At 35.9% G+C, this 26,343-nt stretch overlaps 1 protein-coding gene across 1 annotated transcript; it reads right to left on the reverse strand.

Annotated features, from left to right (window-relative positions):
• On the reverse strand, positions 1-25,905 carry LOC122360812 (protein cordon-bleu-like). Its single transcript, XM_043261674.1, has 10 exons — positions 25,591-25,905; positions 25,110-25,249; positions 6,978-7,172; positions 4,354-4,561; positions 3,505-3,560; positions 1,922-2,151; positions 1,426-1,470; positions 468-553; positions 127-204; positions 1-36 (listed from the first exon to the last, which is right to left on the reverse strand). The coding sequence occupies exons 2-10, from the start codon at positions 25,145-25,147 to the stop codon at positions 1-3; spliced, it is 972 nt and encodes a 323-aa protein (XP_043117609.1). The 5' UTR covers positions 25,148-25,249; positions 25,591-25,905.
• Positions 25,906-26,343: the final 438 nt, after the last annotated feature.

The raw sequence follows: 26,343 nt of genomic DNA on the forward strand, positions 1-26,343 counted from the left end.
TTACAGGTTGGCAGGTCTGAAAGTAGAAGGATCCGCCTGTAGGCAGTATATTTGTGTTAGACTGAAAACTGTGACAGATGGAAAGATGAGAGTGTATTAGTAATAGACAGTTGGGTTAGTACTTACATTAATGTTAGTGTCTGCAATGTCAACAACACTATCATCATCAAGACTGTCCATGTCCTCAGAGGACTGATCTTCAGTCTGAAATGGGAAGCGTAACACTAGCATAGCAGGCAGACTCATAATAACAATGAAAACCATGCAATGCAGGGCTTAATCACTAAAATATCAACCAAATGTTTCATTTTCAATATTAGTTTCCCCAGCATATCCATGGGTTTAGGTGTTTGTTGCTCTACATCTAAATCTATTTTGGACATGCAGCATTCTATTATAGAGCGCTGTTATAGACAAAACATATGAATGAATGCTTTTGCGTGTCTGTTCGCTGTCTGTGGTTCTACCTTTGATTTCCTGCGATTAAACTTGAGGAAGCCCAGCAGGCTCTTTTTCTCTGATCCACTCAGACTGTTGGAGTGAAGAGATTCAGCTGTAAGAGAAACACATTTGTTTAACATCACAAACACGCAGGAGCAACTAGTGAAGAATTTAGAATTGTGTCAAGCAATGTTACTTTAGTTGGAGTGGTTAATTTTGAGCTGGCTAATGAGGACAATGGATTGCAGAAGATATCGCATATGCAGAATAAATTGTGCTTGCACATCAGCAAAGGTTTTAAGATTTTTTAGGAGTTTAGAATTTAGGCTTTGTCTCTTTAAATGACGTCACATCAAAGTCAATTTCATAAAAACCAAGATCAATCTTTAATTTGATGTCAAAGAAATCAATACATCATATGATATTATCAAATGAAAAAATTATTTTAAATTGTAGTATTATTTCACAATATTACAGTTTTTCAATTGTCATTTTTAATCATAAATGCAGCCTTGTTGAGCATAAGATATTTAAATATTAAAAAAAGCTACAAACACCACATTTTGGAATGCTAGTATATAAACAAAACATAAATGGCACACAATGCCTAAAAAGCAGTACGAAATTCTGGCAAAGATGGCGCTACACTCCAGCAAATCTCCAAAGCTTCTAAGTCAAAAATGTAAGATGACAAAACACTAAAGCCTCTACAAAACGTAAAGAAGAATTACCAGGATAGGTTTCTCTGAACACAAATGCATTGAGAATGAAAGCATCACAGTAACAATTAGCATGAAAATAAAAATATAAATATAGGCACCGCACGTCTTGTTTAAGTTCTATTGACCGGCCCATCTGAATTCAAAAAAGCTCCAGCATGTTTTATAAAGCAGACTCTTAGCACATTGAAGACAGTTTGACTACACATACTGTAAAGCCACTGTGACAACTATTCAGCCAAAGTCATGCACATGGCATCAGTACCTGAGTAGTTCAGGGCAGGTGTCGAAGCCATTTTAGGCTGGAGAACTGGAAACAATCAAACCAGTATAACATCTGAAGTCAAATAAATGTGAATGGAAGTCTTTTCGCATTTGGCTAGACAGTGAAATGTTACAGGCTTAGTGCATTTTGCATGTGTTATGTAATATCAGCACTGGCTAAACAAAGACTATAAGTGGAAACATCTAAGAATGTGTCTGAACAGGAAGTGTTGGACCTGCCAAAAAAATTATCTAAAATCTTAATCTAAAATTGTGGCTTCTCGGGTGTAATTTACATTCACAACATTTTCCACTGGGCATACGTTTTAGATTGCTTCTAAAACTAAAATGGTTTATTATTGCAAATCTCCTTATATTATGAAGTCCCTATACATCAGTGATTCCTGGGGAAAGAACAACTGTATCACAGTTTCAACAGCGTTGTTAAGCAGCACAATCACTTTCAACTGTGGAGTCCTGACATTTTAATCCCGTACCTAGTGTTTGATCCAGCACATAGAGTTCTCTGATACCCAGCTCGCTCAGGCACTTGTCCAGGTCCAGCTGTTGATGGCTGATATTGTCTTTGAACAGCAAGACATGGGCCGAGTCAAACTCGCACTTCTGACAAATCACAGGCACCAGGGTATGCAGTGGGACCAGTGGATTTACACGAACAACTGCTTTCTGACTGCGGTGATAGTTTACCACCAAACGCACAGTTTTTCTGTGTGATGAAAAGAAGAGAAACATATGCGAAAAATGACAAATGTTGATTCAAGATATACTATATATATCATCTCAACAAAAAATGCCTGACTTTTTGGTGAAATATGCTTTTCAACAGAGTATATTATAAAAAAAAGAACAATAAAAAGATTTGCTTTGAGAGAGAAATTTCAAGAAGTTAAATACAACTAGCTGCATGCTGTCAATTGCCCAAATAATGAAACAGATTTTTTTTTTTTAAAGGAAACAGGGGGCAGTCATGTTGACAGCTGTTGTATTTAAACAGATTTTTTGTTAATGGAGAATAAGTTTTAACGAAAAATAAACCGATCGGATAGTACCTAACATTCAAATGCACTCTTCCTGTACATGACAGCAGTGCAGCAAACTCACTACTTTGTGGCTATTATCATATGCATGATCAAGATAAGATAAGATGCAACGTAGATCTCTAAAGTTTCGCATGAGAAGTGGGCAAAATTAGACTTTATATGCACGTTTGCAGTGTCTTGTAGAGGAAGTATCACACCAACCGCAATACACTGCTTAAAGGAAAGCTTCTTCAGAGAACAGAACTTAAGATTACATTGAGCACCAATAAATCACATTAAATCAGTTACTCATATGCATGTATTTATATTGTGAAACATAACTCTTTATTTTGGCAGCTAAATATCATCCTAGCAATGTAATTGTAAATAACCTGCTGTCAAAGTGGGCCCAGAAGATTTAATGTGTGCCGTTTCCTGTATATTACAGTGCACACCAGTGAAACTGAAGTGTCACAAATTGGTACATAATTTGTTTCTACATTTTGGTTAAAGTTTACTGCACTGTCACACAGACTTAAACGAATATGAAACAATGTGTGCTGTGTTTTTACAGACGGTGCACACTCAGAACAAAGTACTACCTGAACTTTGTGTGACTTTGAATAGTAATACAGGTTTTATAATTAATCAAGTTCTGTAGGTGGGCAGTCTGAACGACTAGATGGCCTTCAGATATGATTTACTTTGTCATCTTTATTCCATCTCTCTTCTAGCCAACACACACACACACACACACACACACACACATATATATATATATACACACACACACAGAGAGAGAGAGAGAGAACATGCTGAGCGGTATAACAGTTGTAACAGCCTTCTAACTAAAGGTTTGACCATCCTGATTTCTACTGTGGTCAAGCATTTCTAAGCTGTGGTCTATGTCTGTTATTCACTGAAAATAAATCGTGTTACTCCATTTCATCACGTATCCATACTCATGTGCTGTGTGCTTTCAACTGGCCACCGACAATTGTACTGTTGTTCTAGCAGAATCAGAGGTCAGAGCCTCTAACTTTGCCCGGAGGTCGGACACGTGGGAGAGGAGCAAGAGAGGGGCCAGCCAGCCAGGCTGAAGAAGAAATAATGCATGGTAACTAAAGGTAAGACTCTCATCAAATATTCACACATGAGGGGGGAGGAGAAAAGGACACTGAGAAAGAGAGAACACACACTCAGGGCAGAGCCTGTGAAAGACTCACTTTACCTTAGCTCGTACCCTTTTTATGATCATTCGACCCTCCTGATGCATTTAGTCAGAACAAGATGAACTCATTGATGAACAAGAACAACTCATTTAAGTACATTACACAAGAGTAAGATCAATATTAGCCTTTTTTATGGTAAAAAAAGATGTCTTAAAAATACTGAATGAATACGAGTTGCTAATAAATAGCATGGACATCATTTATACTAAATCTTTACATCTTTTACATTTACACATCCTTTTCAGCTTTTTATCATGGGACATTTTTTTGTAAAGTATTTGCCAGCTTAAAAGGGTGTAATAAAAACACATGCATAATAACTAAACAATAATATTAAAGTTTAAAACCGTTTTAGTCTCTCATTTCTAGGACTTGGGGTCTTGTTAACCTTAAAAACTACTGCAATGAAGATAACACTTGCTCATACAATGAAAGCATCCAATATGGCTGATGCAGTTTAACAAGAAGTAGACTTCTTCTGACCTTCAAAGCAAATTATTTACAGTACAATGTCTGTAAACAATAGTTAAGTCCTGCTAGTTGTAGAGTAGCCAGTTACTGCTGCCTGCCTGAAATTTTAAGCTCTTCAAAAAGTCAATTATACCACCATGAGGCATGAGGTCAAAACCTCCATAACACTGTGTTTCTGAAACTTACCTCTGGCATCTTGGGTGGAGGTTTCGGATCACCTTGTCCTCCAGCACTCGTTCTTTGATCAGGCGCAGGAGACGTCCAGGCGCCCAGCAGGGCGTTGGGCTTAAAAATGACAGGTTGAGCATCGGGTGACAGCAGCTCCAGGGTATGATATGTTGGATTCAGATGATACTGACTGCACAGATCCACCAACAAATCCATCAGAGCTTTTCTAAAGAGACAAGAGAGGAGACATAAGGACAGAGAAAGATAGAGTTACTTGACAGTTTAGACTTGTAATTACATCATGTGATGCAGACAGGACTGTGATAGGGCGAGAGAGAGAGAGAAAGAGAGAGAGAGAAAGATAGTCTTGAATTACAGGTGTTACGTAAAGCAGCAAATTGCTACATGAATGCTGGTCTTAAATGCTTGGCTTCACTGATCAATCGTCCGTAATTCAACCTCCATCTACCAAAATTTGTAATGTAGACACTCTTAATGAGGTTTTCAAACGCTGTTTAAAACAGAAATGTGCTTGTTTAAATAACATGCCGTGGCTACTATCTAGTCTCAGAAAAGAATAAATAAATCAAGAGTTAAATTTGATACTCAATTTTCAGATCAAATGTCATTCACTGATGAAACCAATGGCATTTCAGTCTTCCGCCATTTCTTTGAATGTAACTGTAACTTTATGGCTATAAAGCAGCTGAATTTTTAAACGACTGATATTCACCTGATCAGTAAACTTCTTTTGTGTGTGTAAATGTCCAAATTATATTCATTATATTGCTGAACAATTCATCTAAATATAAACGGCTATTCTTCTGACACTTCCCATCACCATGGAAATATTTTATTACATGGTGGACACTAAATCATGCATTCTCCAAACATTGATTTCTTTAGTCTTACACAGTAGTTTCATATAAAAGGTTTATGATGTCCTAAATGTGTCTAAATGCTTATATATAAATACTTTCCTTTTAAATGTTGACCAAAATTCAGTAGCAACTGAATAAAAAAAAATTGTCATAAAGAGCCCGTTTCCAAATGTATGACACGGTGGTCCTTTCATATACAATAAAAAATGTGTGTTTCTTAGAACTGGAAAAAAGGCAGGAAAAAAATAGACACTGAAAACCCAGCAGAATGTGTTATATAAACCAAGCTTTCGCGAACACACCCTGTAAAAAAAAAAAAAAAAAAAAACGTTTTTCTCACTTTTAACTAGTTTCTTGTTTAGTTCATGGCTATAAAGGATGAATGTAAATGCAAGCCATACTCTTAGTATATATTTAACTAAATCAAACCAAGGGTCAAACCTCCACAATCACACACACTTACAGACGTGGTGGAGAGATTTACGTGAACTTTTTCATGATCTAAACACATTTAGACAAATCTCTGTTTCATGTGTTTCATATTTGACATGAATTATACATGTTTCTGACATATTTCACAAGTGATATTATTACGTTTTCTGTAAATGAACATAAGCAGTCAGAACATAAACAGTTACAGTTTTCATTAAAAAATACTTGCTGGCACATTTATTATCCAACTACAAATATAAATACATATATTTTATGTATTTTACTCTTTCAGTGAAGTCTGTGAAGATGCAGAAGACTCATCAACTTCTATCAGCTAAATGGAAATATTTCCATGAAATGTCATCTGGAATGCATAATTTTCTCAACCCCAAGCCATCCTAAATGTATATAACTTTCTTCTTTCAGATGAATATAGACAGAATTTTTAAAAAATGCATCCTGGCTCTTCTAAGCTTGGTAATGATGGTGGATAGAGGCCATTATATTGTAGCTCCATAAAATGGCATATATTCATCATAAAACTAACCTATACGCCTCAGAGAGGGTTAACACATGTTCTCTGAAGCAGATAGATGGGTTTTTCTAACAAAAATATTTATATATTTTTTTAAATTATAACTCTGACCCTGACTCGACGTATGATGTAAGCTGCATTCCTTCTTAAAGTGAAACCCTCTGACCGTTTACTGATGTTTAATATTTCTCAATCCTTGTTTGTCTATTCTTTTCTTAACATACGTTATGAAAGTGGCTTATGTCATACATTGAGTCAGAGGTCAGCCAAGAAGCCGGAACTCTACTTTCTCATAAACTCATACAGGTGTTAAATATTTAAATAATTTGAAATATAAATTGAAATATTTTTGTTACAAATACCCATCGATCTGCTCTAAAACACATGTGTTAACCCCCTGGATGTGTATAGGTTAGTTTTACGATAGATATATCCAATTTATGGAGCTTCAAAATAAAACCATCCACCATCATGACCAAGCTTGGAAGAGCCAGGATGAAAGAAGAAAGTTATATACACCTAGGATGGCTTGGGGTGAGTAAATTATGAAATCATTTACATTATCATTTACAACTCAATATACCTCCCAGCCATATTAAAAACCCCACCTGAAGGCCCGTGTTATGCTGCTGTTCTCTGTTTAGATATTTTTGAAGGTCACTGTGTGCAATTACTGTAAACATTTCCTGCCCCAGCTCTATTTACTAATATTGAAGCCATTGAGCCACCAATCTGAAAAATAAAGTGTTTTGATGAAATGTTAAAGCTAATGTCAGTGCAATGAGCATATTCACCTGCCATCCACATTGACGGTGGTCTGATACCCTGAAGGCAGACTGATATGGAGGTCCACAGAGGGTCGAAGCATGTTTTCCTTGCTGTCTCCCACTGAAGATCCTCCTCCATCAGGAACAGCATTACGGAAGATCCTGCGGGGGGCAGGCTGAGGGGGTTGAGGTGGAGGTGGGGCCTTGGCCTTCATTCTCCTCCTGTCGAATAAAATCAGAGGAGAAATAATTAGGTTAGTTTCTAAATTTAAGTGGTGTTTACACAGAGAAGGGTCATCAGACAATCTCCACCAATGACTACATACTGTGCTTGTATGAGAAAGTCCAAACTTGGCCTGTGGGCATGTTGGTGGAGGCTTACTAGAATAATACTAGAATAAACCCGATATCTGATAACTGAAAGGCTGATTGCTTATAAATTTGAGGTCGCCCTTCAGGAACTATCCCCAATTATCATAGTACCTGATGAACAGAATGTATCCAATGGGTTAGTGGGAGCCTATCATGCCCTGAAATTGACTTTTAATGTTGAAATAAATTAATGCATCTATGTGCAAAGTAATTATCTAAAATTCAATATGAGCAAGTAGCTTGCTGATGTTACAAAACCTGTTGTGTGTCAATTATAGCAACACCAGTGGGTTGCTGTAGTCGAAACACTACTATAACACTACTATAGCAGATAGAAAAAGTAGTAAATACACTTAAAAAATTGCGCAGAATGTATTAACTAAGAAACAGCATTAACATTAACAGAATTTGAGTTTGCTTTGTTGAGTTAATATAACTACAGGAATGGTTGACAACTAGTAACTATATAAGTACTGGATCGATGTTTAAAATGGTTGGGCTACTCCTCCAGAACCTTTAAGATCACAATGTATTGTAGGCTCATTGTGATGTCATAATCAAGCAAATGTACATTTAAGGAAATATCTTCCATGTTTTTATTAAAGTTTAAAAGGTCATTGTGATAATATATTATGTCATACTGCAGTAATAAAACAAAGGCCTATCTTTTCCAAGCCTGAGTCATGATTGCTTTGGTTGATTAAACTGAACTCCTCCTTTCTGACCATAAAAACACAACACTCAAACACAGCTGACATTACATAATAGGTAGAAGAGGGGACAGGCAATCTACAAAACAATAATAATAGAATACCTTTAGATAATCAACAACCATGTACATCTAGAAATATCTGAAGTCTAGAAATTTGCAAATAGCAGATGTGAAACACATAATTCCATATCCAGTTAAAAATAATCAATGTTAATTCATTAATCATAACATTTGGAGAGAAAAACACATTTGTGAAGTTTTTCTTGATATTAACACCCCTTTAGACTAGCTAAAACTTTTAAGAGTTTTTGGGTGGTTGGTAAGGTGAAGCTGCAGTGATTTTTATTTATTTCGATTATTACTCTTATTTACTTACTAGGCCAACGGCATATTCAGTACTTTAAAAACCGGTTGAAATATGAGAAATGTAATGCATTGAAGCAAACTAACCAACAATTATTTGCTCTATGACACTGCTAAGCAACTGAGTTGTTTTTCCAAGAACCATAACGTAAGACAGTAACAAATAATTATAGATGTTGTTTCAAAACAGTCTCAGTCATGACCTTAAAGCGGAAAACTGGTAAACCATTAACCTTCTTTGAAGTCAAAACAATTCATATTTCGTGCATATTTCATAAACTAGGCCCCAAACATCATATCATTTTTACTTTCAATGTCACGAAGACACTCAAATATACATAGAACTGATAAGCACTCTTTTCATTTCAACTGATCAGTCAAACAAATTCCCTTTCTGCAATGCAAATATTAGCAGTAGATAAAACCATCCTACTACTGTCAAAGCAGCCGTGAGAGTCTGTCTGTAGTCCGTGTCCAGGAACCACACAGAAGGCGAACGTCTATGATCCTCGAAGACAATGAGAAGCATAAAGCATGTGAGAACGCCAAAATGCTTGGACCTCGAGCATGCCCGGTTAATGATTTATGAAGACTTGTGCCAAAATGCCTGCTATCGACACACTGTTGTGTCATTCTACTGATTATGCAACCAAGACTCTGCCCGGGACTGTCAATGGAATTACCAGCTACTCCAAAAAAGAACAAAGAAATGTTAAAACAAAATGATTTCAATAAGACAGAATACAAGAAGTGGCTGAAATGTCAAGAGATATGATGTCTTAGCGTTAAGGCTGAATAAACAAGTTAAAAAGTCTTTTTTTTTTTTATTTATCATCATTTACTCACCCTCATGTCAATCCATGTCATTTTGTTCAGATTAAAAATGTATATTAAATATGGTAAACTGACTGACAAATACAAATCAGGTTTATTCTTGGAATCATTGTTAAATCCCAGTCTAAATTAAATCTGTTCCTTATATACAACATGCATTTTTCTTTACAGTTGGACTAAATTGGATTACTATGTCTTTATGAATTTTTTGCCAACTTTCAATTTATGGACAAGAATTGTGAGAAAATATTTGCCATCTGTTATGAAGATGAACATAAATTTTAACAAGTTTTAGATGATAGAGTAAATGATTACAGAATTTTAATATTTAAATCAACTGTACCTTTAAGGCATTGTACTACCTTGATAATGTCTTATAACAATAAAAATCGCCTGTGCCTTTAAATATATTTCAATAAAATATTCCATTATTTATTAAATATCTATAAAACATCATAAGATTAATTAATTCATAATATTTACGAATATTTAATTATTTTTGAAGATGCGACATTCTGGATTAAGATTTAACAAGATGTACAGTTCTTCGAAATATAAGTCATTTTTAGTAGTTATGCCCAAGAAAGGCATGTTTGTAGGAAAACCTTGGCACCTGCTGGGATAGTGCTCTTATGTGCGTATGTGTTGTACTACGTGTGGAAGAACACACCTCCGGTGCTGACAGGAACAGGACATTTTGAAAGTGTGGGTTTGTACTGAGCTCAGTGGCTGCTCAGATCGCACACCTTGTCCAACAAAGAGCCCTTTAGGCATGAGCCAGCTTCCCTGGGAGAGCAGGAAACTCTCAGCTTCTCAGCTGGCAGCTCCAGACACACAGCCTTCATTGCGACTGGGTTACTAATGGATCGACTTTGTCCTTTTGAGATGACTTAGCTTTCACTGCATTGGTACATTTTCACTCTATAATTTGTTCCTCCAACTATTTCTGGAGTATACAGTATTTATGTGTGAACAGAATGCAAATTGTCTGTATATGGAGACATTTATATCCAAATATGCTCAGAAAGAAGAACTGTGTAAAATAGCATAACATTCTATCTGCAATCTAAAAACTTTTGCTAGTAAAAAAGAAGAGTGATTCAAACTCATCATAATTAAAGACACAAACACGCAAAAGACTTTTAAGATGAAACTGCATGAAATTATGCAGTCGATAGCTCACCTTGTTAACTACAAATAAAGTAAGTTAATTATTTAAATAATCAAATAATAACACATTACATATTTCAAAATGGTTTTAGATTGAATCTCCTTTCAAAGGACGCCAAAAGTTGTATACCCCCCTCCCATGTCTTCATTCTTTTTCTTTCATCTATGTGAATCTCTAAGCGACCTATTTTGATCTCACAAAGGTCAATTTCCACAGAAAGGTCAGAAGTATGAAAGTATGAAATTGTGTTCTTGTGAACATATTATTTTCAGCAGGAAACTGCAGTATGTAAATGCACGTTTAGGAGTTTAGCAAAACAGGAATGTTTGTAATTGGTTTATAAACCCACTTCATTTAAAGAAATGTACAGTTTTCAATTGCAGCGCAATGAAAACAACAGTCAAAGACTACATACTAAAATGAACCCGAGTTATCTACTAAGATTACACAATGCTGCAGTTTTGATCATACTTAATCAGTTATGCGTCTCTTTCCCTTCACTTGACACACTATTAGAGCACCAGCCTGACTAACAGATTAGTTAGTCAGGCTGAGCATCTACATGACCCAAATCAGGACTCAAACAAACTCCCGCGAGTCCCACCTCACCGCCCCTTCCTGTACACTATACTCTCTCTGCTCCAGTTAATCTGCAGGAAAAACAACATACGACGTTCAATAGCAAATTAATGAAACTTTGCAAAATGAATGAATAAATGAACAAGACTGCAACTAATTATTATTTTGTTAACATCATTGAAATATATATTAATTCTATTTATTTATTTAAAGATGTTTTATATTCTACATTATAAAGAAATGCAAAAAAATGTATTTAATTTTCACACCGATGTATTGCATGAGTTATAATGTGCATTTTTTCACTGTGGTGAAAAAATGTAAAATCCCATTTTTAAAATGTGTTTTTTTCTTCTCCAAAGATTTTTATTGTGCAGCCCTAACCAATACATAATAGTGCTTTCAGTGGTGTCAAACAATATGCTTGGTTTAATAAATCCTTCAACATATAAACTGTTACACAAGAAAGAAGGAAGTGTTCTGATGCTGTTTCTGGTCCACTCAGTGCTACTAGTCTATGAAAACAGGAAACCTCAGAGTTTTATTTATATACTTCTAAGTATCTCTAGAAGCCTCTTTGAAAAAAGTGAAATGGGTAAAACACGGGCTGTTCTTGTCTACAGTAGGGGGCATTATATGTGTAGCCTGTAGGCTGAAGGTGAAACGAGTTTCAGCACGGGTCACTGCACACACATCCATTCCACGAGTGACACACAATAGCTAAATGAAATGGTATTCATTAATTCAACTGTTTCTTTTGAATCTTTTCATAAAACATCCAATTTAATTAGCGATGTTAAGTATTTAACATACAAAACATATCTGCAATGATAAACCATAGTACTAAACCGTAGTCTGTTTTCTAATATTTTCAGTAAATTGTTTTTTTTTTTTAGTTTAAAATTTTTTTTGCAATATAAAGCTCTCTGTTATTGGTGTACGTACTGCCCACTGAAATGTTTAGTGTGAACAGGATGTGTTCAACAGAAAAGAAAAATGTTTGTATTTGATATCAGAAGCTTTTAAAACGTCTTTTGTGTTCACTTGTAGACAGTCAAGGGGCAGATGGAAAGGAATCTCTGACTCAAGCAACATCAGTGTTTCCGCTACATTCATTCTGAAGTGGTAGGCCGCCACACCAAAGATCATCCCCGCGATGACATAATGTATAATTTGCACGTTTTTTTGTCTTTTGTGTGCTCTTTGCGTCCACACAGAGCTTTTAAAAAATGTTAAACTAGTTTGCGAATGTGATATTGATTTAGTAGACAGTTCAGTTTAATAACTAGTTTAATAATAATTGTTTTCATTTTTTCCAGAAATTTTTGTTTTTAGCCCGTCTGAAATTTGAGTCTCTCTGGTGGGATGCCATTTTTATCACGGGTAAAAAACCTGGATTTCATTTTTGATGACGGCCTAAAGTTTGAAATAGCAAAGCGCACAGCTATCTCTTAATTCAATCCAATTATTATAATCAGATCTATTCATTTTATGATCCTGCTACTAGACTTTTAGACTAAAACCCTTTTCATTCAGGTGAGGAAGCTGGAATTTTAAGGTCCATTTGCACATCCTTTCATGCCGGTGACTATATGCCACTGCAGTAGATGCATTTTGCAATAAGCTATTAAGGTTAATTGATTATTTGATTGTTAATGCAAATGGCGATCAATTACAGAAATGATAAAAAAACGACAATCCTGGTATTTACCATACATTTTACAAGATCAGATACTTGTCAATGGTACAGATCTGTAAATCATTCACCATAGTCACCTCTCCTTATTCTGTTTATGTGGTAAGTTAAATCTTCTGTACTGTACCTTTAGTGGCTCGCGTTAATTTATTAGAACAGGTATATAAATATATTGAATGTATTTTGCTCAATGGATCAAAAATACCATACTTGACACAAATTGCGTAAGTATAACACATTAGTGTGTAATACACTTTCTGTGTTGGAACCAATAACACACCGGTTGAGTTAAAAGGTTGTGTTCTCAATGCATGCTTGGAATTATAATTCATAAAAAACATTGAAATGTTTTAAATAAGCATACAAAAATTTGGAACAAATGTAAGGTTTTCCCAATAAGCAAGCTTAATGTTTTTCAAAATGCAATCATGTTTCCAACATCAGCTTTTCACAGTCAAAATTTTAAATAAGTGAACTGTTAAAACCATGTTCCTGGAAAAATGGAAATATGATTCAGCCATTACACAAACAAAACTGCCCTTCTGCCTCAAATTAGAGCTTCCTTATTTTTTAATCTTGATGCTTCACACTAGTCAAAAAAAACACAAAGCCTTATTGCTCTGGTCTATGAATCAGAAGAATAAAAAGTCTTTAGAATTAGATTTACTTAGCAAAAGACATCCGACAAACACTGTATGGATGAATAAGTCTTAAATAAGGGGATGTATGTGTAAGTGGGACATGAGATCTGACCTGAGCTCATGCTCTAGTGAACTGAACAGTACAGCAAACAATAGGACCTTTATTAGTCCACATTAATCCTTCTGTTGTTTGGGCTTTTCTGTTTTAGCCCAAAGCAAACAGTGGGATTCAACCTGAAGGATCCAGAGAGTTTGCTGTTATTTTACAATAGGCCTTTGAGTGTAGATCTATTTAAGGCATTATTTCCAAAAATCAGTAAATAAAGATGTCGATTGCTGGCTTTCAAAAGAAAAGGAAAGCAAAAGCAATGGCAGTCATATAGTGTGATGCTTATGAAATAACACAAATGTCTCCTTACGAGTTAAGTTCTTTAAATGTATTTATTGACAACACAGTTTCAGTATGCCTGAAATACATTTTTAAGTCACGTCCATCAGTATTACAAATGACTGAAACACTGCAACAGATTTAAATCTTTCAGTCATGGACCATATCTTTATATCTTACCACCTGCCCCTGAGTTTTGGTGTGCATTGCTCCATTGAGGAAACAAGTTCCCTCACCCTCAGCAGATCAGCAGGGCGTAACAACAGGCACATGCCTCTGGGGAGTCATGGTGTTCACATAGCAACCTATTTTTACACCCAAGAAGTGTGAGGGAAAGCGCATACCCAAGCAGCTGCAAATTTATGATTGAAGCTTCACGCAAAGAGTGAATGACCCAGCCGATTGGTGAATCTGAAGGTACATTCAACTTTTTACCAGCGTTTGTTTGCCGTTGCTAAGCATGAAGCCTGCTGGCACTGCAACTGCCCTCGATCTCTGGTTACAGGGCCATTTCCCTGGCAGAAAGCCCCACCCTTTTACTGCTGAGGGTGAAGCTTCCCTGTCTTTTGAGGAGCTATAAACGGCTCACAGAAATGCTACTGCACTGACGACACTAACACTTGTAAAAGCTGTCCTGTTTTGAGTATAGGTGCTACCACAGAAACGCTTAAGTTGACATGAAAAGGAAATTCATTCTATTTTCTAAATTCCTGTTTATTCATGCATAAAAAATACTTTCTTCTAATAAAATATACTTCTCTGGACATATCAAATTACGTTGTCAACATTACACTGTCCCTTTCTTGTAATTGACTGCAGGCTTGCATACAGATTTGCCTCCATCCAATAAACAATCATTGGAAAAAGTCCCTGTCCTACGTTTTTTTGTTGTTGTTTTTGCTTTGTTTTTCCTGAGAATCCTGGTCAATCAATAGACATTGGTTAGCATTGCTGAATTACCATTTTTTAAATTAATATATTCTTAAATGGAAAAAAATTAACTCAATGGAATATTTTTTAGACTGTGCCTAAGACTTGCTGTTCTAGTTAAAAGTAGTTAGGGGCAGCACAATACACATCTATGCTAAATGGCAAACACGGAACTGAGGAAACTGAGAGTTTCAGTGGCCTCAAACTTCCTGGAGGGCTCTGCGGAGTTTAGCTCCAACCAGCTCCAAATCACACCTGATTGTAAGATTCTAGTCATCCTGAATATCTTAAATATCTAAATCAGGTGTGTTTGATTAGGGTTGCAGCTGTGTAGAGCTGTGGCCCTCCAGGAATTGTCTTTGAGACCAATGGTTTAAATAATACGAGGATGGTAATCAAAAGAACAGGGACAAGCGTGAAAGTAAAAACTATGGCAAAAAAACAAACAAACTACAAACTCCACCACAATCAGCAAACATGACCGAGACAGCTGTTTTTGTTTGAAAAGAACTTCACCTAACGTATAGGCTAGCCAACCTCGTATCCAACAATGTAATAAGCTTTATTTTTTTGTTAATTTTAAGAAAGTACTCAAGTCTCAACTTAAATTTATCACAAAATTTAAAACAATAAACATCTCAGTTTAAAGCAGCAATGCAGATTCTAGGTCAATCACCTCTTTGTCTTTAAATAAACAAAAGTAAACATGAATAAATAGCAGAAGGTATGTTATAGTACAACATGCTAAACTGTATCATGTCTCATGTAATCACTCAACTATGTTTCAACCACAAAAAAAATGTCACGATAGAGTAAGCAATGACACGCAAATCCATTCATTAAAATTTATTCAACTCAATAAAGAGGAATGTTTTGTTAAATATATTACATTTGCATTATATGTTGGTGGCATCTTATGTATTATGTTTGCATGCATCTGTTTGTTTTAAATGTATATATTTCAACAACAAATACAAGTAAATAAAAAATCAAATACAAATAAGTACAAAGTTAAAGCAAAAGTAAAAACAGTTTTGTACTTTATTGTAACGTTTAATTTAGTAATGATATATAGTATAGTGTATTTTTCCCTTAAGAAAATAGTTTTTGTTTATTGTCATTTTGCTTTGTTTGAAGATTGATTCATAGCGGGCTATTTCTTATATCATACTTTTAAAGGCATAATCATAAAGGCATAATTACATCCATGTCATACAAGAAACAATGCTTTTAACAACAGGTCAAGAGCTGCTGCACATATGCTTGTGATGCTATTTGCAAATGTTTAATTGAATTCACCACCGCTAGTAAACAACGTTCAAAACACCTTTAATCTAGACAGTTAATTTGAATTTAGCCAGTTAGCACAGCACAGCCACCCATCTTATTCAGGCAATATGACTTTGACTTTGTTCTTCCCTTTTCTTCTTGACATATCTCTCACAATCTCTGAAGTAACAGCAGCATTTAAAAAGTTATTTCTCGAAAATATCAGGCTATTCCACTGAAAAAAAATTGCTGAGGTATCTGGGTATTCCACAACACAACAAAACACTCAGTCTACTCCACAATGTCATTCTTTCTCAATCCAAACACCCACAGATGGAAAGAGAGAGCAGGCAGTCTTTAAGTTCCACGGCTGCTGGAACAAACACAGTGCGTTCTCCAGGGAGACAGAAAACTCAGGTCCTCTGGTACAAACACACACTGGGATTCTGGGGCCAATTACTCAATTTCTCCAGAGAGAAGAAAAAGGTGATGGAAATAAAAAGGATGCGACAAAAGATGGTGCCAATCTGTCTCCAAAATGACAAAAATAAGAACAAAAGCATTTCTATAACAAGACCAGACTAGCATCAAGACCACCTGATTCTGTTACAGTCAATGGTGAAGTTTATAATGGAAGAAGTCACATCTTCCAGCCTGTGATGACTCAAAATCAATTGTATCTATATACAACAGATTTAAAGAAGTAGCTTGAAATTGCATCTAAGCCAAGGTCACTCATACTTTAAAGTAGTTACGCTTCAAATATAATAGAACAGCCTGTTGAGTGTACCACAAAAAGTAGCTTTGGAACTGAAATTCTACCCTATAATGTGCAAAATGTCACACCACTACTTGTTGGAATAAGCTTGTTACTGCTAAACCATTCCTGAAACCATTTTCACACTACTGTTGTTATAGCACTTTTCTGTTGCAGTTAGCAACACTGTTATGTACTAAGACGGAAGCAAATAATAATGTCCACAAATAAAGTACATTTAAAAAAAAACCTTTACATATTTAGTTTTTATTTTTTTTATTTGTAAGTATATTAATGTTATTGTTGATTTTAAGAATTGATGTTTTTTTTAAACAAATATTATAAATTAATAAATTATTTTTAAGTAAGCTATGAGAATACTCGAAAAACAAAAATAATGAAAGAATAAAAAAACAATGCATAAAGATGGCACTGCTGCTTACGTTAACACACATGCTTCAGACATTGATTTCAAGAAGCGTAAAGGAAACTAATGCATCTTGATACTCTCCATAATGACAGCCAGCTGCTGTAGATGGGATAAGAAGAAAGAATTTTTTTTGTTCTCTTTACACACATATTCAAGTATTCTCACAGCTTTGTAAACTTACTTTTGAACCTCCAATGTCACACGGACTAACTTAGTTTAATTTTTTTGACAAACTATCATTTTAATATACCTACATATATTGTACTGTATTAAGGATAATTATGTAATAATAACCTAGGTTTATTTTTTCTATATACTTTCTTCTAAAAAACCCCCTTGCTACATGTACAGCGTAAGGCTAACGGGACTTGTTATAGTGCCTGCATGTTATTTCTACTTGTTTTTACTTTGAAAAAAAAACATCTGCTTAATGACTAAATGTAATGTATGATTATTATTATTACTTTTATATATTTTTGTTTATTATTATTAACGTATTCTTGAGTTCAAGTCAAAGCAAAGACTTTTTACTCTGTTCTGTCAAAAATCGGTTGAAACTATTAACTTTAAACTTTCAAAAAACACAATATAGATTGATGTATTTAACCTAAAAGTGTACTAAAGTTTCTTTTGCCACCAGACTGCCACAGAGGGACCGAGATCCACACCACATAATCTCACAAACTTATATGAGGAAAAAAACTGATGAGGGTAGGGTCTTGTGAGCAGATGGTCTTGTTCAAAATGAATAGGTCGGTTCCTGAGCTGTCTTTTCTGGCTTTGTCTTAAACTATCTTCTAATCCAATGCCTGCATGGATTTAGCCAGAGCTTTATTCACTCTCTCACTGTCTGCTGTGCGTCACGGGATGATCCGTCCACCCATGCTCTAATTAGGGTCTGAGAATTAGAGTATGTAGTTGGCATACAACGTCTTCAACGTCACTAAGAATAATGTACTCTGTCTATCAAAGGAATAGTGTGAGGAGCACTCAGACACATCACGTAATAGCACCTCATGCAAGCTGAGTTTTAGCTCCTGACTTGAGATGCTTCCCGATACTATTCTCCTTTCGCTTCCTGCTCTCCTTATGCTGTACTGTCCAATAAAGGCAAAATGCCTGAAAGCATAACACCCGAAGATAAATATTGCACTCGGTCAACAGTATGAGGTTAAAGAGCCATTTCACTATCAATGGCTATTTAAATGTTAATGTGATCTGCTTTGCTTACCTTCATGGCTTTCATCTTCACAATGATTATTTACACATCAATTAGGAATAATGGCCATAGAGCCATGTGGTCCCTTTGCATGCTGCTTGCTTGGCATCCTGTTCAGAGCACAATACTGCTGTTTATTTGCACGCTGGTTTTATTACTACCTGTGTTCAGCTGACTTTTTTGTGTTCAGCTGACTGATTTAAACTGTGTGCTTTTAAAAATGGTAAAAATAGCTGTACTCCTTTTGATAAATTACCAGAATATGTAAAGGTGCATTCATTGCTTAATGTTAGCGTAACTAACTGTTCTTTGTGTACTTTAAGTTCCAATGCCATAATGCATTATGTGTTAGATCCTGCACTATAATTTACCAAGTATAAGTTTAATGAAATTCACACTAATACTAGCGAGTTTTAAGGAATGGGCTAGACAATAATTAATTCCCTTTCCTGTCCAAAAATGCAAGTATTTATACTATCTTTTTAATGATTCTCCTGTTGTCTCTGCTGGTAAAGCACATTAATAAATGTGTTCCACTGTCTAATCTCGTCTTCTTTATGTCATGTAAGTGTACAAGCATTAATTCACATTATGCAATCATAACTATAAATGTGCAAATTAATGACATGCGGTTTTGTTACTGTACACATTAGGAGTCATTTCAGCGTCCTTCGTCTCACTAAATGAGGACATAAATACATGAACAACATCTCAAAAACAGCTCTGGAGTCTGTTCAGGAGCAGGTTACCATTTTATTTGAGTAAAACTAGCATCATATCAAAGAACACAGAATTTTGAATGAAACATGTTCCAATTCTGCATAAATCTTCATTGTTTCCAGCCTAGATCTACTTTATATATGCAGGTTTCATGTGGGCCTGTTCATGATTTACACAAGAGTAAATTTTGTGACACCTTTGGCCTCTAGTGTCTTCTTCAGCCTCCAAGAGATTACAATTGGCTAATCACTTTAACTGGATATTCCTCTCTTTGGTGCCAATTACATAATTTAACCATGCTTTGAGCAGGACAGATCTGTAGAGAGCTGTATTATCAAGAGGCAGGTCTGAAAATTGATTTTTAAATGTAATTCTTTTAATCAGCACTCTTCAAGCCTCACCACACTCTCAGAAGATATTACATATCTTGCCCAACGAAAACATGAGCACGCCTGCACCTAAAGCAGAGGAGAGGTGCAGGTGTTAGGGAAAACAGGTGTCTGGGAAAACTGCAGAAAAACAGTATTTGCCCAGGCTGAGTCTGAGAGAGAAATAGATCCAGTGGGATTAGAGGATTAGAGGAGAGCAGGAGTAATTAATTTGTTCCAAACACATATCTTTAATTGCTGCTGTTTAACCTGTGAACCCACATCTTCTAAAATACTGACCAATTAGCACATTTTGCACCACTAAGTAATCTTCGATTGTTATGTACTGTAGATACACCACGTGGAATAAATTTATCTGTAGCAGTGTCTACAGTTACAATGGATCTCTAACAGTAAAGCTCAACCCTTGATATTTAAAGGGCCGAATTCCACTCAAAAGTAAACATCACTATGCTTTGCTCACTCCGGAGGGTGGAACACTTAAGGGAGGACATTGAAAGGTGCAGCACATTACACCGTGTCTACACCAGACAGGAGTGGTGTGATGTGACGCAGCAATGGACAAAATAACCCATTTTAATCAGTGAATTTGTCTACACAGGATCTGACGCAAATCCTCATTAGTAAACTGATGCTTCGCTCTATTTTGAGTACAGTGTAGACAGTTTTAAGCTTTTGTTGCAAGATTTGACACCACAACTGTTGCATCTGGTAAATGTTCCTGTCAGTATGTTACCGTAATAGCATAGCAATTTGTGTGTGTGGATCAACTTGTACAACTAGCACCCCTTTTATGTCCCCATGTCATCGGAAGTTAACTGATTCTATGATAAAACCCAAAGTTAACCGATTCTATGATAAACAACATTATCTCAATAACATCAAGCTAAGCAGTGCATACCTTATGATTTTGGCCACAGTGCTATCTGAGACCAATTTTGAAAATGCCTTCAATACCTAAGTTAAAGCAATAGGTCAATAGGATAACTCTTAGACACTCTGAGACGAACTCTCTGGTAAAGCTTCCACTATAAAGGCTGGTGAATTGCGTGCCGAACAGATCTCTTAAAACACCGTCTGACAGCAGACTCCCAAAATAGTTGAGGCATTGCTAGCTATAGCACAAGAACGAAGCAGTCCAAAGTGCAAAAAAGATTTAGACGCTACTATATTTCATTTTCATCAGGGTTAAACTCTCCATTAAGTACTTACAATATCCATCTACAAATACAATACCCTGGTTTCCAGTATGACCTAACAAAAAGTGTGGCATTTAGTGTGAGTGAAGGATTAGTTGAATAAATATGAAGTTGGTCATCCTCCTCTCATTCGGTGCTACACTAACAGACCACACAGACATGCTTGTGCCAAGAACTTTGTTATATTTGTTGAGCTGATATTAAGAGACAGACCATGTGCCTCCACCAGATATGCAAAGCTTGTCTCTCATCTTTCAACCCATGAGACATGCTCATTTGTAAGCTTTAGAATTTTTAGCTAGTACATTCAAAAGAATATATGTAATTCTTCTTAAGTTTTAAAAAGCGATATAAAAAAACGTAGACACTGGAGTTATGGTTCATATGCAGGGTGTGTCAACGAGCTCCAGCTAGGTTTGCGGTGGGTGTGAACAGGGAGAAGAGTGTAGAGACGCAGTGGTTAGTCCAGCTGATGGGCAGAATTATCTGTTGTGGGCTCTATTTTAAGCACCAGTGACAGGGAGGTTGACATACGGAAGCAGAAATATGAGCCGTAAGTGCACTGAAGCGAACAAATGAGGTTTATGCCCGTGGTGTCAATGGAAGTATTCTGGACTATGGGTTCAACAATGAGTGTTCAGATCTCATGGAATTCAATCTTGCATAGCCAGACTTTTCACTACTGGCATAAGGTTGTTGGCATGCAGCATATTATTCTGGCCAAGAACCACCTACTTAGACAGAAAGAGACCGTCTTACCAATATGCAAAGCAAAGAACCACAGTTCATTTTATTCTTACATCATTTAGGGTGGAGCTAATCTAACATTGCCAACACAAAAATCACAGTCTAAGAATGGTTTTACACAGACTTGTGCTATATATACTGCATATGTGTACGTATATGTATGTGTAGTATAGTAAAACCTTATATTTTAGACAAATATAACTGGGTCATTGTGTCTAAAATGTATTTGAACTTCTTGTTTATTGGACCATTGTATAAAATCTGCAACAGCAGCAATGCAATGTATGACTCCTAATAGATTGAGTATCAAATAATGCAATATACCAATATAATGCAATATACCAAGATAATGAATATACACAGTACTGTTATCGTACGCGCTTCAAAATACAAAACAATTATTCATAAAAATTATTCTAAATTTTGAAAGTATTTTAACACTTTTCCCATTAATTGATTAAATGCGCAATACCGCTATAAGCTGTGTTGAAGACACGTGCGCACACGTGAGAGGAGTATGGCTGATGTGCATGAGAGACATGCTGAATGAAAGTGCACATTCACTCTCTGACAGCAGAGAGCGCTAAGCAGCCAAAACACAGCCATTACCCCGAAAATGCCATAAACAAAGCAGCTGCTACTTTCTAATTTCAATTATTTAAATATCCATTCAGATTTTTGTATTCGCAGTGGTGTTTATCACAGCCTACTGGGCCTAAAAATTGAAGTAATTGGTGCTATTTATTATACAATTCTTTACATTAGGGTTTCATTATTTAACATTAGATACTTAGTTAACATAAACTCCCAATGAAAAATTATTCTAGGCAATTAAAATATTTAATAACATATTTAAAATATTTAATGACCTCAAACATAAACTAAGATTAATAACTTCTGTAGTAAATGCTTTTGTTCATTGATAATGCTAATGTATTAACTAAGGTTAACTAATGCTATCTTGTAAAGTGAAACCTATTGGTCTTTTAATTCTTTTGCACTTTAATCTGTGTAAAATATTTAACTTTATACATATTGTTCTGCATTGCTTTATTGTATCCAAATGCTCATTTATTTTTGTTACAAGAAAAAAGGTATTAAACCTGTTATACTGTTTATGACAACACGTTTTTGCAACTAAATTAAATTACCATATACCTTGATAAAAACATTAGCAATTATTCACAACATCAAATTTTGATACCGCATATGCCTACTACTAATCCAATACCATCATATTGTAAAATCTCCTAATAATTTTAATTTCAACATTTCAAGACGTCATCAGAATCATGCCCAGAAAAAACTACTCAGAAAACAACTGTACTCTTCGCAGGTTCTTTCTTTATCTGAGAAATATGCTTATCGAAACTTAACCTTTAACTCAACAAATGTATCTTATTTGCTAAAGTTTTTGTCCTTCGATTTTTTGTTTCAATGCTCTTTGACCTTCATGGCTAAACATACGAAACTCCAAACATAGATAAGTGCAAGGACTGCTTGAATGGAATTTAAAAGCACCAAACTAAATGTGCCTTGACTTCAAATGTGTGCACATTGTATTTTTGTGTTGTGTATATTACTAGAAACCAATTAATTTTAGTGTGGGATCCAGCAGGAGTAAGAATTCCTAATAGAGCAAGAAAACAATTAGCAGCTAATTAAGAACTAGAAAACCAAATGCAATAGAAAAATATGCATAGGGGAAAATCCTAAGACCTGTTCAGAGCTTCACGTATGCCTATAAAAGAAATTCAAAGGTTCAACCAAAAATTATATTTTTGTCATTAATTGTACTTAATGTGTAATTCATTACAAACCCTTCTTTCTTTTTTGGAACACAAATAAAGATTTTTTGAGAAACGCTGAGAGCTTTCTGACCCAATGGAACTTGCACGTTCAATTCCCAGAAAAGTTGTAAGGACATTGTTTAAATAGCTATTGGTGTCGGTACCAATAGTGTTGTGTGCGGCATGCCAACATAGTGCCGTTGCAGTTTATGACGTTCTGAGTCTGCACTGTTCTCTGTGGTCCACTAATCATGATTTTCACATTATAAAGCATCATAATTAAATCTACAAGCTCACACTACAGGAGTTTTAAAATCTGTTTGCAGCACAAACATAAAGAGAATCTTTACAGATTATCTTTCCTCAAATCTTAAACGTGCACACACTACAAGATTTCAACATTGTAGCACATCACACAATACAAGATATAGCTGAGATTATCATGTGAGAGGGAGCGCCTCATATTTCAGTGATCTTTACATTAGCTAGCGCGCTAGCAGATTTCTGTACTCACTCCGCGGCAAACAATCAGGCTAAAAACCTTGTAGTTGTGAGCCAGGTCATCTCTTTGATTTCATCAAAAGATGAAGAAAGGTCTTACAGATTTGGAATAAAATGAGGGTGAGTAATTGATGACGATATTTCAATTTTTGGGTGAAGTAACCCTTTAAAAAATGAATGAATAAGGGTGCCAACCCCTAGAAAGATGGCAGATCACGCCTTAATGATTTATGTCGAATTAAGGTCCACTGACGTGCTTTGAAACGCACAGAGTTATTCTATGTGTTGACCTCAATTAAACTGAAACTGGAAGACAAGAAGGACATATGAAGCAGCCCTGCCCGCCCTTTTAAATAGCATTTCGTTTATTTCACAGTTTGGACCAGAATTGTTGAGCTTGGTAAAGCTGCATTTGACTGCATATGACAGCCTCATCCATATTGCTATAAAATATAGGGGGGCCTTCAATTTTTCAAACTACTAACAAAGTGTTTCAATAAAAGGGATCTTGTGCATGAGCAGTGCTTAATATTAAAACTGAGACCAAAAATGTAACAGAAGTTACTTCATTACAGTCTCATTGGATACTCATAAGCATTTTGAGCAGCAGGAAAGCTCGACAACTGTTCAAGCTTTAAATAACCACAATCGTCCACTGCTTTAGCTATGTAATGGGGTCTGATTACATAAAGGAAAGGGGGGCTATGGGTAAGATCCACAAAGCAGACTGTTGTGTTGTCAGAGGGGGGACACTAGCTAATGCTTAAATGGCTCGCTGAGCTACGTTAAGATCGCCAGAAGTTTCTGTTTTTGTGACAATGCAATTCCAGTGAAGAGGAATTTGTCACACCTGTGTTTACTCCACATGAGGACTGACTCGAATTCAAAATAAAGTCCATTTAGGATACCTAATTTAAAGGTAGAAAAGCTTAGTAAACATTCCATTAAAAAAAATGGAATAATGAGCTATTGAGTTAAGAGCAGAGGTGACAAAAGGTGTGAGAGGTGGAATACAAAAGCATCACGGGCGGACTGAACAGACAGTCATTTGTTTTCATTTCCTACCTACCCTTCTCTCATGTAGTTGCTAGAACAGAGCTTTTATCCCAGCAAGTCATATGCCACCTTTATTTGTTAAAGACTATTAGATCTGTTATGAAAAATAAAGGGAAAGTTAAAAATTTGTATTGATCTATGCCATAGTGTATTATACAGATTTTCTCATTCCACTGCAAAATGTCCTGATGTTACAGTTGCCTTCACATTAAATTAAACTACTTTAAGCAACTGGTGTGCGGCTTAATCGCATATGGTGATCAGGATAGCTTGAAAATAATATGTTATGAAACATGCACACTAGAATGCACCATCGTCTGTTTAAAGATATAGATAGAGCTATAACACTTCGATGCATGAGAATATGAACATTTAGTAAGAGCTCTATACACTCACCCTACAGGAGGTCTGATGGTAGCGTCTCCAAAATTCATCTGTCATAAACTAAATCCGCTTTGTATCAAGGCAATTTATTACTCGTACGTCCAGGCGGGGACATCGGAATTCAGGTTCACACTTATTCATATAAGTGTCACCTTTAAAGAAAGAACATAAAAAAAAATCAAGACCAAGAATATGAACTCCTTTACAGAAAACACAGCTAACCAGCACCGAGTTGTCGCGTTCACGTATTCAGAACGACTTCACCGTTTACCGCGCTTCTAGATGCTGACAAGTGTTTGATGTACACATTTCTATTCTTAAATATGGAAAAACAAACAAAAGCATTTAAACGTTTCACTTGGCACAAAAGAGACTGCGAACATATGCGGTATAAGTTTAACGGAACTAACGTAACAAGTTCCGAGTCAATTTATAACTAACACCGTCAGTGAAATATAATTAAAAAAAAATTATAAAGCACTGAAATACTTACGAGGATTCGGCTTCATAAACAGACAACAGCGGCACTGGAGTTCACGATCCTGGTCTAATCCGTCCACCAGGCAGCGCCGTTCCCGCGTCTCTCGAGCGCGCGCTCAACGGCAGCCCGAGCTAGGAATTCTGTGCGCGAGAACGCACCCGCTGGAAGCGCGTGTGCTTTACAGTAAACAGCACTGATATAGCGAGGCTGTCGATAAATAACTCGCACCGACTGTAGGCGTTTAGCTAAATAACGGTTAACATTGGCGTAACTGTAAAGAAATACATTGAACGTGATTATCAGGAGAATTCTTATAACATAAATATGAAACTGCCACACAAGGTTTTTTTTTTTTTTTTTTTGCCATGGCAACAGTTAAGCTGCAACAAAAAGCCGTCCCTTTACATTCAAATAGCGTTTACTCCCAGCGTCCCTAGCGTTTATTATTCCTTTATGGTCTGTCTGATTGGCTCGCCGTCAATATGTCCCGCCCCTGTAAATTTCGGATCCGTTGGTCAAAATCTTTATCAGCTTGTGAAAAAAAAAAGTTACACTCACACTACAGAAGTGTCAATTGACACAATGCAGTGTTATATGTATTTAAAAAGGACTTTGACACATGTTGATTATTGACAAATATATAAACTATATCAACAATCAAATCCCCAACCAGTTTACAAGTATTCCCATAATGACAGATGGGTGATTCCGCTGCACCCTACAGGCCCTTGTTGCACTTTTTAGCAGGTCAACTTTTTTAAAAGT

Source organism: Puntigrus tetrazona, chromosome 16, assembly GCF_018831695.1.
Source record: "Puntigrus tetrazona isolate hp1 chromosome 16, ASM1883169v1, whole genome shotgun sequence".
Classification (NCBI taxonomy): Eukaryota; Metazoa; Chordata; class Actinopteri; order Cypriniformes; family Cyprinidae; genus Puntigrus; species Puntigrus tetrazona.